Source organism: Monodelphis domestica, chromosome 4 (assembly GCF_027887165.1).
Source record: "Monodelphis domestica isolate mMonDom1 chromosome 4, mMonDom1.pri, whole genome shotgun sequence".
NCBI lineage: Eukaryota > Metazoa > Chordata > Mammalia > Didelphimorphia > Didelphidae > Monodelphis > Monodelphis domestica.
The window spans coordinates 368,193,722-368,205,885 of NC_077230.1; the positions used below are offsets into that span (position 1 = coordinate 368,193,722).

At 54.5% G+C, this 12,164-nt stretch overlaps 1 protein-coding gene across 7 annotated transcripts in view; it reads right to left on the reverse strand.

Moving 5' to 3' along the window:
* Positions 1-12,164, reverse strand: part of COL16A1 (collagen type XVI alpha 1 chain) — an 80,275-nt gene that overhangs the window by 21,393 nt on the left and 46,718 nt on the right. For 3 of the 7 annotated variants that reach the window (XM_056795242.1, XM_056795238.1, XM_056795237.1), the window contains 12 exons: positions 11,499-11,615; positions 11,367-11,408; positions 11,159-11,242; positions 10,178-10,222; positions 9,174-9,218; positions 6,162-6,215; positions 3,701-3,754; positions 2,603-2,656; positions 1,318-1,362; positions 1,167-1,220; positions 339-374; positions 16-78 (listed from right to left, as the gene is read on the reverse strand). In XM_056795242.1, the coding sequence (XP_056651220.1) occupies positions 16-78; positions 339-374; positions 1,167-1,220; positions 1,318-1,362; positions 2,603-2,656; positions 3,701-3,754; positions 6,162-6,215; positions 9,174-9,218; positions 10,178-10,222; positions 11,159-11,242; positions 11,367-11,408; positions 11,499-11,615 (693 nt within the window). The remainder of the gene's footprint in view (positions 1-15; positions 79-338; positions 375-1,166; positions 1,221-1,317; positions 1,363-2,602; positions 2,657-3,700; positions 3,755-6,161; positions 6,216-9,173; positions 9,219-10,177; positions 10,223-11,158; positions 11,243-11,366; positions 11,409-11,498; positions 11,616-12,164) is intronic. The other 4 variants (XM_056795239.1, XM_056795236.1, XM_056795240.1 and 1 more) reach the window with 3 other exon arrangements.

Genomic DNA, 12,164 nt, shown 5'->3' on the forward strand with positions numbered 1-12,164 from the left:
CCTTCCCCTGCTCACCTTCTCAGCTTGGGGGCCAGGTGGGCCAGCTGGTCCTGCTTTGCCTGGGAATCCTGGGGGCCCCTGTAAGAACAGAGGGGACCGACTTCAAGCCATGATCTCTCTGTGTGAATCTCTCAGCACCTGCTCTCTTCCTAGACATGATGCTTCCATCTTCTGGAAGCAGGAAACTCTCTGTCCTAGCCACCTCATATTCCCCTAACTTCCTATGTCTAACCCACCCCGCTCCCTTAAACCCACTTTAGCCACCCTCTTTCTTCATGGTCATTCTTTCTATCAGGGCAAAGGGCCTTCTACAATATTCCTGATTCAATTCTACTCACCGGTGGGCCTGGGAAGCCCGGCTGCCCCTGAAATCCCTGTAGGACAAAACAAGGAATGGTAAGTTCCTACCTATGTGAAGGACTGCCATGGGGAAGACAGGTTCATTTTGTTCTCCAAGGCTCCAGAGGAAAGGAGCAGAGCAATAAGGGCAAGAGCCTTTCAGCTCGACGTAGATGGAAATTGGCTAACAGAGATGTTCCAAAGTTGAACAACTGGTTGCTCGTGGGGGCAGTGGGTTCCCCATAACCAAAGCTCTTGCAGCAGAGGCTAAACACGCACTAGTCAAAGATGCTCTGGGAGGAGGGGTTAGGGAGCCTGTATCTTACAGGTCATACATTTTACATTTCTCTAGTATTATCTTTTGGAAGCAGACAACCCTCTGCCTCAATCACCAGATATTCCCCTGTTACTTTCTCCACTCCCCATCTTGCTTCCAACAGAGGGAAGTGTAGACAGGTAACAATGGAAGCCAAGGGGTTGAAAAGTGGAATTCAAGGGGAGACTCATGCAGAAAAAGGAATGATGACTGGCATTACTCATTGGCACCAAACTCAGTGCCACCCCTTCCTTGACCCATCAGAGATAACCAGCCTCAAGCAAGTCATCTACGTGGGTTACCCCAACCTAGTCCACATATGCACATCCTCCACATGATAGAATATAAGCTTCCTGAGGGCAGGGCTTCCCTCGCCCTTTATATGCCCAGTACTTACCACAGGGCCTGGCGCAGATGGTGTTGTAATATCGGCTGATTGCTTTCCCCCTCTCCTTTTTTCCCTCTTATAAATGCACGTGCACACACATACATTTATTCCCTTCGCACTTACCTGGTCTCCCTTCTCACCAGCACCACCTTGGGCTCCTCTTTCTCCTCGGGGACCCTGTCACCCACAGGAAAAGAAAATGGGTGCCTTGCCCTCGCCTTCTTTCCTCTCAGCACCTCCCCACCACCTCCCCTGAGAGCCCTTCCATACTCACCGCAGGGCCTATGGGGCCTGGGAGACCTTCAGCTCCTGGTGGACCCTAGAGGCCGAGATAAATCCAATGAGCAACCTTGAAGGTTCAAGGATCAAGAGAGCGGATTTACTGTGGAACTTGAAGGACTTGGGGCAGGGGGGGAAGGACACGGTGATCTTGCCTGACCGGCCAGGCACTAGGACCACGCTGCTTCTGCTTAAATGAGGAGGGGACCCGGGAGCCCGAGACCCCCTTTGTCTGAAGGGAGAAACACAGGCCGCAGGGGAGGGCCAGGTTGGCCCAGAAGAGAGGTGGGGGACAAAACCCAACTGAATCGGCTGCCAGTCGGGGGAGGAATGGGGCAGACAGGCAGAGCCGGGCAGCGGCACTTCAGGGAGACCTAGGAACCGCGGCAAGGTGATCTCCTGCAATGCAGTGGTGCGCGAGCCGCTGGAGTGGAAGAAGAGCATGCACCCATGGTCTGGAAGACCCAAACGGGCCCGGGCCAGAGTGGAGGGACCAGAGGATATCAGAACGGACAGGCAGGGATCCTGGAGGCCCAGAGAGGCCTACAGGGAGAAGAGAAGGGAGCAGGGGCCGGGGCTTCCGATTCCCAGCTCGCAGCTGGTTCCCCATCTCTCTTTACAGAGGAGGACACAAGGGCCGGGGATAGGAAAGAAACCTGCCTAGGGTCCAACGGCAAGGCACAGGCAGGACCAGAACCAGAGGCCGTGGCCTTGTTGTACCAGACCTTCACTCTAGCCAGCTCTGCTTTTGTGGAGAATGGAGGAAAAGAGGAACGAGGGGAGGGAGGCAGCTCTAAAATAGAGGCCGAGCCTCAGGACGGGAGTGGGGAGACTCGGATTCCCGTCCTGGCCCTGGGGATGAATGCTCCGGAAATCAATCCTCCGGGGTTGGAGGGTTTCTCACAGGATGGTAGATTTGAAGCCGGAAGGGACCCGAGAGGTGATCCGAGCCCAACCCCCTCATTTTATGGATGAGGATAGACATGGGGCAGGGGGCAGAATCAGGACGCACAGCGAGGCCCTCGCAATCCAGAAGGCTTTTCTACCCAGTCCAGCGCTTCTCCCCTCTCACTCTAGAGCCGGTACCCCTAGGGCTCTGGGCACCCACTTGCTCCCTCCCACACCAGCGGCTGTGACTAGGAGGAGCCCACGATGAGATACAGCTGGGGAGGCTGAGGGGGTAGCAGGAAGTGAGGGTGGGGGCTGTGATGGTCTCCTCTTCTCCAGCTTCCAGAATAATCTTCCAGGATCAACACACCCCCTCCGAGGCCGTGACTCACCGACTCTCCCTTCTCCCCGGCAGGACCCGTGTAGCCACGCTCTCCCTTGATGCCCTTGGCACACAGGTAGAAAAGCCAAAATTAGCCCCACCGCCCGGCAGAGCTCTGACCAGAGGGGCGCAGAAGGCAGCTACTATGCAGCCCCGTTCTGAAGCAGATGCACTGGAGAAGGCTGGAGCCTTTGCACTGGTTCCCCTGAAATGGCAGGCACTGCCAGGGAGTGCCCTTTGCTTCTTCCCTCACATCCAATCAGTGATCACCAAAGCCATCCCGGGGAGCATTGGGGCATCTGCCTGCCTCCTCCTCCATGCTCATGACCACCCGAATGCAGCCCCTCCACTGATCCGTCCATCACAGACTAATACATGCCTCTGTGTAGGTATAGATCTGTCACTGCTCTGCTCAAGAGCCTTCACTGCCTCCCTATTGCCCAGCATTCAAGGCCCTTTATAACGTGTGTCTCTCAATAAAGGCACCACTTCCGTTGTGCTGTTCCTAATAATAAGAATGTCCTTTTCCCCTAATGAGCAGCTACTCAGCCTTTAACACCCAAATCAGATGCCCGCCACAAAGATTTGTCAGTAATGATTTTCCCCCTCAGGCCCTGCAGAGCATTATGAATGCATCTCTCTAATGCTCTTATTAGCGTTGATTAGCTCCAGGAGGGCAGGGATTGTGTCTTATCTAAACTTTGCAATTCTCCCAGGCCGAGGACAGCCAGTGCTTATATGTTTGCGGAGGGAACAGACGTGGAATGCCTGCCCGGACTGGCAGCGGGAAGAGGAGACGGGCTCCCTCCAGAGGGGCTCTCTGGGACGTCGGGGAGTGGGATGTGGCCGCTGGACACAAGGCCCCTCCAAGTCCCAGCGGCCCCTGCAGCCATCGAGCCCTGAAATTCAGTCTGCCGTTGGACAGGGGCAGGCTGGAGGGAACCCAGCTGGGGACAAGGCTAGGGAGGATTTGCCAGAACAGGGATACCCAAAGCTTCTTTGATGCCCATCTTTCCCAGGGCACTTGACCCAGCCCAGGTGTTCTCTTCCTCGTCTTCCCCCAGCCCACGGGAGTCTGAAGCAACTACCCTCTCCGGTTCTTACTCACAGGCAGTCCCGGAGGTCCCATGGCACCTGGGTAGCCCGGCTGTCCCGGTGGGCCCTGCAAAGGAAAGCAGAGATGAGGCAGCAACCTCTCCCCAAATCCAGGCTCCGCTCCGAATTCCAGGCTGCCCCAGCCAGTGCCAGCACCACTGGCCCAGCTCGTCCACCCCCGGGGCCTCCATCCTCGCCCTCCTAGACATAAGCTCTCCCTGTCTCTGCCCATGCCCACCCCACCAGTCTGCCTGGCAGCAGGACTTAATTAACAGGACCCAGCAGCCAGCTCCAGATTGGCTCTCTCCCTGGGAACTAGGCTGGAGGCAGCACTGGGAGGGTGGAGGCTGGAAGGAGGATTCCAGGGTGGAGGAAAAAGACCAGGACATTGGTGAGGGAGAGCCTCTACGGAGTGAGGAGAGGAGGCGGTGGTGAGGGCAGGGGATCCATTGCTTCCAATCTAGAAGGGATGCCAATGGCGGCCCCACCGTGGCTCCCGCCAAGCCCCTCTGGGTCCCGTTAGAAGCCATCCCACACACTATTCCTCAGTCCATCCTGCATCCAATCCCTTCTTCCCTCACTACCTCCCTGGTCTTCCTGTCCCCTCCCCCTAGCTCCCTGATTGTCCGAGCAGAAACTGACCCCAATGACCAGTCCCTCGTGTGTGGCTCTGAGTGTCCGTTGCACTGACCCACACCCGCGCGGTCTGGAGCAGGAAGGGAGGCTGCCACCGTTTGACGCTGCTGGGGATTTTGTTTCTTGGGATTGGGGGCCTTTGCTGCCAGAAGAGGCCCACTGGCGTGGGTCCCCTGCCCTGCTTCCTGAGGCTCTATCCCAAATGGGCTGCAGCGATGGGCCAAGCACCCCAATCTGAGTCGGAGGGGACCCCAAGGCCATCGAAAGGGAAGACATCTCTCTTCCCTCCCTGGCAAATGGGTCATCCAGCCTCCTGACGATGGGGGCAAAGAAGCAACCTGGTCCACTTGGAAGCAGCTCTGGCCATTAGGAAGTCTTTGAATCTAGCAAAAATCTGCCACGTGGCAATTTCGCCAGTTGCTTTGGGGGCCAAACAAAACAAGTCTACTGCTTGGGCCACGTGGCAGCCCTTGAAGGCTCTGAAAGCAGCCGCCATGTCCCCATCCCTCTTTCCTTCTCCAGGCTAAAGCGACCTGGTACTTTGGACTGATGTGCATATGGCATGGCTTCCAGGCCTGGCTCCTGCCCCTCCGGCCCACCCTGCCACCCCCGCTTTGGGCTCCGGAGTTGGTCAGTGTCCTTCCTTAAGAGTCCTATCCCTCGGCCAGACGTTCTCTCTTCCAGATGCCTTCAGTCTCTGAATGCAGCTCCAGGGCCCTCCAGCCACTTTGGGTTGCCCCTTTAGGAGCGCCCTATACTGACTCTGTCTCCCTGCTTTGCCCTATCACCCGCCCATGCCTGTCTGCCATTGCTGTGGCCTCCACAGCCTCTTGACCAGGCTCCTCTGCGCTGGACCTCCAGAGACCAGATCCTGGAGAAGGGGATGGCCAGCTAAGGGGAGGAGGATGTGCTGTTCTCCTAGGCCAAGGAGTGAGCACAAATTCCCACAGCCCCCCATATTGTGGTTTTTTTTTTAGTTAAAAATAATTTAAACCCGTACCTTCTTAGAATTGATACTAAGGATCAACTCTAAGGCAGAAGAGTGCCAAGGGCTAGGCCACTGGGGTTAAGTGACTTGCCGCGGGGTCCATAGCTAGAAAATGTCTGAGGTCAGATTGGAACCCAGATCTTCCACAACTATTTGAATTCAGTTCCTCCTAACTCCAGGCCTGGCACGCTCTCCATTGAGCCACCTAGCTCCCTTTGTTTACCCTCTCTTCTCTTCTCCCCTTGCCTCCACTCCCCCCCTTCTTTGGAAATAGTAATCCAATCAACACTACCATTGCTCCAGGAAGGAGCGTGCCAGGCAGCTGCCCTGTGGTGCCATTCACCATCCCTGGGAGTTTTGGGGCCACCACACCCCACATATTCCCATCAGAAAGTGAGCCCCTAGAAGGCAGGGACTGGCTCTTGCTTGTATTTGTATTCCCGGCGCTTGCCACGGTGCCTGGCACACAGTAAGCCTTTAGCAAATGCTTTGTATTCCCTTATTGGCTGGCTCAGACTCCAGACCTTTTTCACTCAACCTCTCTAGTCACATTTTCTCCATCCTGCATCTCGGGTGATTTTGCCGTCCCAAGCGTAGCAGCTGACACTTACTCCCATTGCACTTTATCTTCCTCCACGGGGCCCATCCTTCCCATCTGTCAGAGCCTTTTTGGTTCCCGGTGATGTCGCCCAACGTGTGGGTTTACCCTCTCCGCGCTGAGTCATCCACCACTGATATACACGCCATCTACTGCCATCTTACTGGGGGTTCTGACAAGCAGTCATGGCCCAACACCGCCTCCCGCCTGGGGTCCCCGGGACCACGCAGGGCCGCATCCCTCTGAGCTTACCGGCTCCCCCTTGTCTCCTGTCAGCCCCGTGAGACCACGTTCTCCCTGCAGACCCTTAAAAGAAAAGACGAAAGAAGCCCTTGGGCAGACGGTTCTTCTTCCCTTCCCCCCAACATCCCCGCCTGCCCCCCATTTCTCTGCCCACGGCTCACACCGGCTGTGCCTGGGCCCAATCCACCCACACTGGCATGTCCCTGGTGGGACCCCCCTGAGATTCGAGCCCGCCTTTCCATTACAAAGCCTCATAGGGTCAGCGTCCGAGGAGCCAGCTTCTGTCTGGTGTTTTCTGGTCAGGAAGGGATGACCTAGTTTTAGACCCAGCAAATGGAAGCTGTTGGGGACGGCAGGGCCAAACCATCTGTTGGCTTCTGACACATCTGTCCCCTACAATTACGCGCCACAGGCTGTCCACCTGTCTGCTCAGTATGGGTGGCTCGGGCCCACACCCTGGGAGATAAGGGATAATGGGGGACGCAGAAAGCTCCAGAGCAAAGGGCCCTGGGTTCAGTCAGGAGGGCCAGCTCCAAGCCTGTGTGGCTCTGGGCAAGTCATTTCTACTCTGTGCGTCTATCTCCATAGCTATAAATGGAGAAAATCACGCACTTCCTGCCTCACAGGGTTGTTTTTAATTTAATTTAAATTATTATTATTTTTTTAAGAAATAAATTTTATTTTACAGGGTTGTTTTTTAGAAGGAAAGTACTTCGCCAATTAAAAAAAACAAACCTCTTACCTCCTGCCTCATTATCAGTTCTAAGATAGAAGAGTGGCAAGGGCTAGGCAATGGGGTTAAGGACAGCCAGGAAGTGTCTGAGGCCACGTGGGAACCCTGGACCAATTCCTGCCTTGGCTCTCTCTCCACTGTGCTACCTGGCTGCCCATACTTTGTAAATTATAAAGTAGTAGAGAGACAAAGTGTATCCACGATGGGAGCGGAAGAACTGAAGTCATCCAAAAAAGTTTCTGGAGCCAAGTATCTAGGTGGTTCAACGAGAGAGCGTCAGGCCTGGGGATGGGAGGTCCTGGGTTCAAATATGGCCTCAGACCCTTCCTAGCTGGGGGTGACCCTGGGCAAGTCGCCTAGCCCTTACCGCCCTTCTGCCTTGGAAACAATACACAATAGTGATTCTAAGATGGAAGGTAAGGGTTAAAAAAAAAAGAGAGGCCCTGGAGCCAGTCCAAAGTTTCATGTAAGCCATACATTGTAATATTTATTTAATATTAACCAGTTTCTAAGAAGCAGGCACACGGCCTCGGGGCATCTGCCCTTCTCCTCCGGCCATGCCCTTGGGGTGGGAGCCAGGAGTCCTATACAGGACTGTATAGGAGAGGCTGAAGACTCATTCTAGGTGGAAGGCTCGCCTTGATCTGGCCCCCTCCCCAACGCCTAACCTCTCCCCCAAACATAGATACACCACAGAAAAGTCAGCATGGGGCGGATACTCAGAGACTGGCTTGTGAATGGTCTGTTGAGAGGAGTGGCGGTCCGATGGGAGTGGTGAGCCTCAAAGAAGCATGCCCAGAGAAGGGAACACAAGGGATGCCCCCCCGAGAGCCAGACACACACACTCTTAGCGGGAGAGCCCCTGGCCTGTCTGCAACGTTCTTCCCCCCAAAGGAGTGACTCATAAAAGAAGTGTTCTCCTCCACAGGGCTGCTTCTCCTCAAGGAGCTCCCCTGAAGGAAATGGTGCTCAAGACTTATCTGCCCTCCTCCTCCACACAACCGAGTGACCGTAATGGCTGTAAATGGCATCCTCCCCTACCCCAGAGAGGCTCCTGTCACCCCACACCCAGTACTTACCCGTCCTATCCCCCAAACACCCAGGGCAGAGGAAAAAGAAAACAGGGGCGCTCCCGAGGGAGCAGCACCTGACACTTTGGGTAGCAAAGTCTGTGTTTCTTCCCATCCCCAATGCTGCCAGTGACATTGCCTTGGCTGGCCGAAGGAGGAAAGCTCTCTTGCTTTCCCTAGGCCCCCTCCCACCCTCCTGCGTCCCGCGGTGCCCACACATCTTCACACGACAGGACGACGACACAACAAGGATGGACGGGGGACAAATAGATGGGCCCTTCACCCAAGCAAGCGGAAAGACACGAGGTGGAAGCGAGGGGGCTTCTCACCGGGGACGAAGACACAGAGGCAGATGGAACCGCAACAAGGGGGAGGCACCCGCTCCCAGACTCCCCAGCCCAGCTCCCTGGGTGGCAGGGTCAGGAAGAGGAAAGAGGGGACGACCATGGGACAATGCGAAGGAGCTGTGTGGCGTTGGGTAAGCACAGGTCGGGTTAGCATCTGTAACTGACAGGCAGGGCGAGACTCAAACACTGGGGCTGATGGAGGCAGAGCAATTAACGACACCCCCAGCCTGATACCATGCCAGGAGAGGGGGTGAAGAAGAAGAAGAAAGTGGAGAGGCTACCATGGCCTCCACTTTGAATCATGGGAAGGGAAAAGTCATCAGCAGGCTGGTGTCGCCGGGGGTCCCTGGGCTGCCCAGTCAGCCAGCAGGGCACTGACTTTGGGCCAGTTTGCAATAAGAATCCTGAGAGCTTTGGCATCTCTGCCAGACTCCTGGAAGCCCCCCAAGAACCACTGGGAACAAAGACATCAAGACCACAGGGAGAAGAAAAAAGAGAATGGGGAGAGGGACAGGACAGGGGCAGGGAAATACAGCTCCCATGGAATGGGTCAATTGATGTGTCAGAAGATGAGAATTCAGGGGGATGGACGGGGAAGGGAGGTGAGGTAAGATGAAGAGAGTGTAAAAGAGATGATAGGGAACATACGTCAGGAAGAAACCACGGAGCTAGAAGCATCCCTGCAAGGCTAGAGAACTTCCAGGTCAGAGGTGGGCACCCATCGTCGTTAGCTACTGTGCCTGAAGTGGGACAAGCAACACTGGGTGGGGTGGGGTGGGATAAGGTGAGTGGGTGACGAAAGGAGAGACCGACAAGAACCACAGAGACCTGGGGTTGGGTGGGGGGAATGCGTGCAGCTCTAGGTTCTTACAGGTAATCCGGGGGAACCAACAGCGCCAGGAAAACCTGGGGGGCCCTGAAGGGAGAAACAGGTGTGTCATATCTCACAAAGCACAGTACCTAGGGAGCGGGAGGGGAGACAACAAGCTCTGAGGCTGAGGAGAGTCATGTATCTAGGATGGCTGGACAACAGAGACCCCGAGGATTCTGGGGCTGAGCAATGACTCCAGAGGTCACTTTGCTTGTCCCTTTGTCTTGAGCCAAGAGAGAGAATCCCTATGGCCCAGAAATCCCCTCTAGTGTTTCTGGGCAACAACTCTTCTGGCAACTAAAGCCTGATCCCTCCGCCCTTTCCATGGTGGACGCAGATTAGCTGTACCCCCTTTGGTCTTAAGAGCTGCTCGAAAGTGGCCTCCCTCAAGCCTTCTTCTATCCAGACTAAGTGCCCTCTCTAGGTTTGTCCAGCCTCTTCTCCAGCCAATCTGCCAGAGCTGTGCTGGCTTTGAGGGCTGGCTAGTTAGCTCTGTGCTTACTCCCATTGGGACTTGGGGGCAGGCGTTTCACCTCTCTAGGCCTGTTTCTTCCTCTATAAAATGCATTGATTGGACTTGATGATTTGATCTCTAAGGACCCTGCCAGCTCTAGGTCCTATGATGTAGAGGAAGAAGGAGACACTTCTGATTACTCTGATGCCTGTCACCAAGATGGCTAGCCAAAGAGTCCTTGCTTTCCTTCTGGGTCCAGGGACAGCTCTCACACAGTATGGGGAGGAGGGTAGGCTTAAGGAGGTCCTGGTACTATGAGGTCCCAGTTCCCCGCCCAGCTGGGCCCCAGGAAGCAGAGCTGACACATGCCTCCAGGAAGACGAATGGGTCTTCCTAGGGCCATTTTGAGGATATAGGCTCCCTGATCCCAAAAGGTTCCAGCTTGCCTTAGAAGTGGGACATCAATTTGGGCTGTCCACTCCCCCATTCTCTAGAAGGACCCTTAGTGCCTGAGGCCAGGTGCCCCAAGTCAATGACATGGGATACTTACAATGGGCCCGGGGAGCCCTGGGGAGCCTCTCATTCCAGGTGGACCCTGAAAAAGAAGCCCAAAAGCACCCAAGTTAGAAGCCTGAGATCTCACCCTATCTGGCTCTCCCAGAGAAAGTAAACAAAGATAGTACTGATGTCAACACAAGATTTTGCTAAGCCCAGTGGACTCTAATGTCATTAAGGACTTGAAAGGAAGATTGGCCAGGGATAATCTGCCTGCCTATAATTGAAGAGCTGACTCTAAACGGCTCTGATGGTAATAAAACAAGGACCTTCCTCCCCCATCCCCTGCAGGACTGATGTTGGGAGACTTAGTTGATAGGAAGTCTCTGATCCCTCCTCTCTGGAGTGATGGGAAGAGCACTGGACTAGGAGACAGAAGGCTTGGGTTTGGATCAGTTCTGTGAGTGATGAGTTGTGTGACCTAGGGTAGGTCATTTTTCTGGGCCTCTTCTATAAAAATGATACAAGGGGGCAGCTGGGTAGCTCAGTGGATTGAGAGCCAGGCCTAGAGATGGGAGGTCCTAGGTTCAAATCTGGCCTCAGACACTTCCCAGCTGTGTGACCCTGGGCAAGTCACTTGACCCCCATTGCCTAGCCCTTACCACTCTTCTGCCTTGGAGCCAATACACAGTATTAACTACAAGATAGAAGCTAAGAGTTTTTTAAAAATGATGTAGCTCAGCCTGGATTATCTCAGACCTCCCACCAATTTTAACATCCCAGGATCTTAAAGGATGACTGAGTATCAGGACCCATGAGTCCTGTTTTTGAATCCAGGTGCTAGCACCTTAGAGCTGTGTCAGTGGAGGGCTCACTATCTTCTCTGAGCCTTGGTTCCCCTTTTTATAAAAAAACTCACCCTGTCTATTTTATGATGTTATTAATGAAGAAAGGGTTTTATAAACTTTCATGTTACAGAAACTAGAGTGGCCATTATTGGTGATGTAATTATTATCATCGTTGTCACTATTATCACCTCTTCTCCTCTTTGTCCTGGCAGTCCCGGAGGGCCAGGCTGGCCTGGGCTCCCAGCACATCCTGGATCCCCTTCACCATTTCCCTGGGAAGAAAATAGAGACACAGAATGGAGGGCCCTCATAGACCCCCAGAGAACACCCCAGAAGAATGTAGGAAGCTGCAGCCAGGGAGCACCCCAGGGAAAGGGGAAATGAAGCTTTACTCACTCTGGCCTCCTCTGCTCGGGGGCGGTCCCTTTCTAGGAAGCACTGGGGAAGGAAATCTGAGGCATTAGTCAGGGGAGTAAGGGGACTGGGGGCTTGCTAGCCACAGTGCCCGTTCAATGCACGATCTCTTACCCGGGCGCAGTTGTCAATGCCTGGAACCCCAGGAGTGCCCTGGTCGCCCTTCTCTCCTTTCATCAGGCTAGAGCTTGGAAGGCCTGTCTGTGCCTGTGCACAGTCCCCACAGATGTTCTAGGCCAGGGAGAGGAGAGGAAGGCATTGGGACCATCAGCAGCTGAGATCGTTGGTACACCTTCCCCCAATCAAGACCCAAGGAGTCCTTTGTCTGGCATAGCCTCCAGCCTCTGCTCCTCTGGCACCACCCCCAGCCCAAGGATGCACAAGGATAGACAGCAAGACAAAAGCATAACAGACAGATACACATACTACGTCCAGGCCCTGCTATGGCATGGATCCAGGATGGTTAGCTTTTCTCAGCCCTGGAGGGGCAGGGGAAGTCCTTTGGGTGAGATGGAGATATATGTAGGTATAGGGAGGATAGTAAGCTCTATCCACACAGAGCCCCAACTTCTTTGCCAGGAAGGCAAAGAGGCTAGGCACGGGGCTAGGGCCAGAGCCCCGGTACTACTGGTCATTCCCTTGCTCCTATAGAGGTAGAGATATCTAGTCTGAAAGACTGTCTCTATGTTTCTATCAGTGGATAGAAAACTAGGCCTGAAGATGGAAAGTCCTGGATTCAAATATGACATCAGGTATTCTCTAGCTGTGTGATATTAGGCA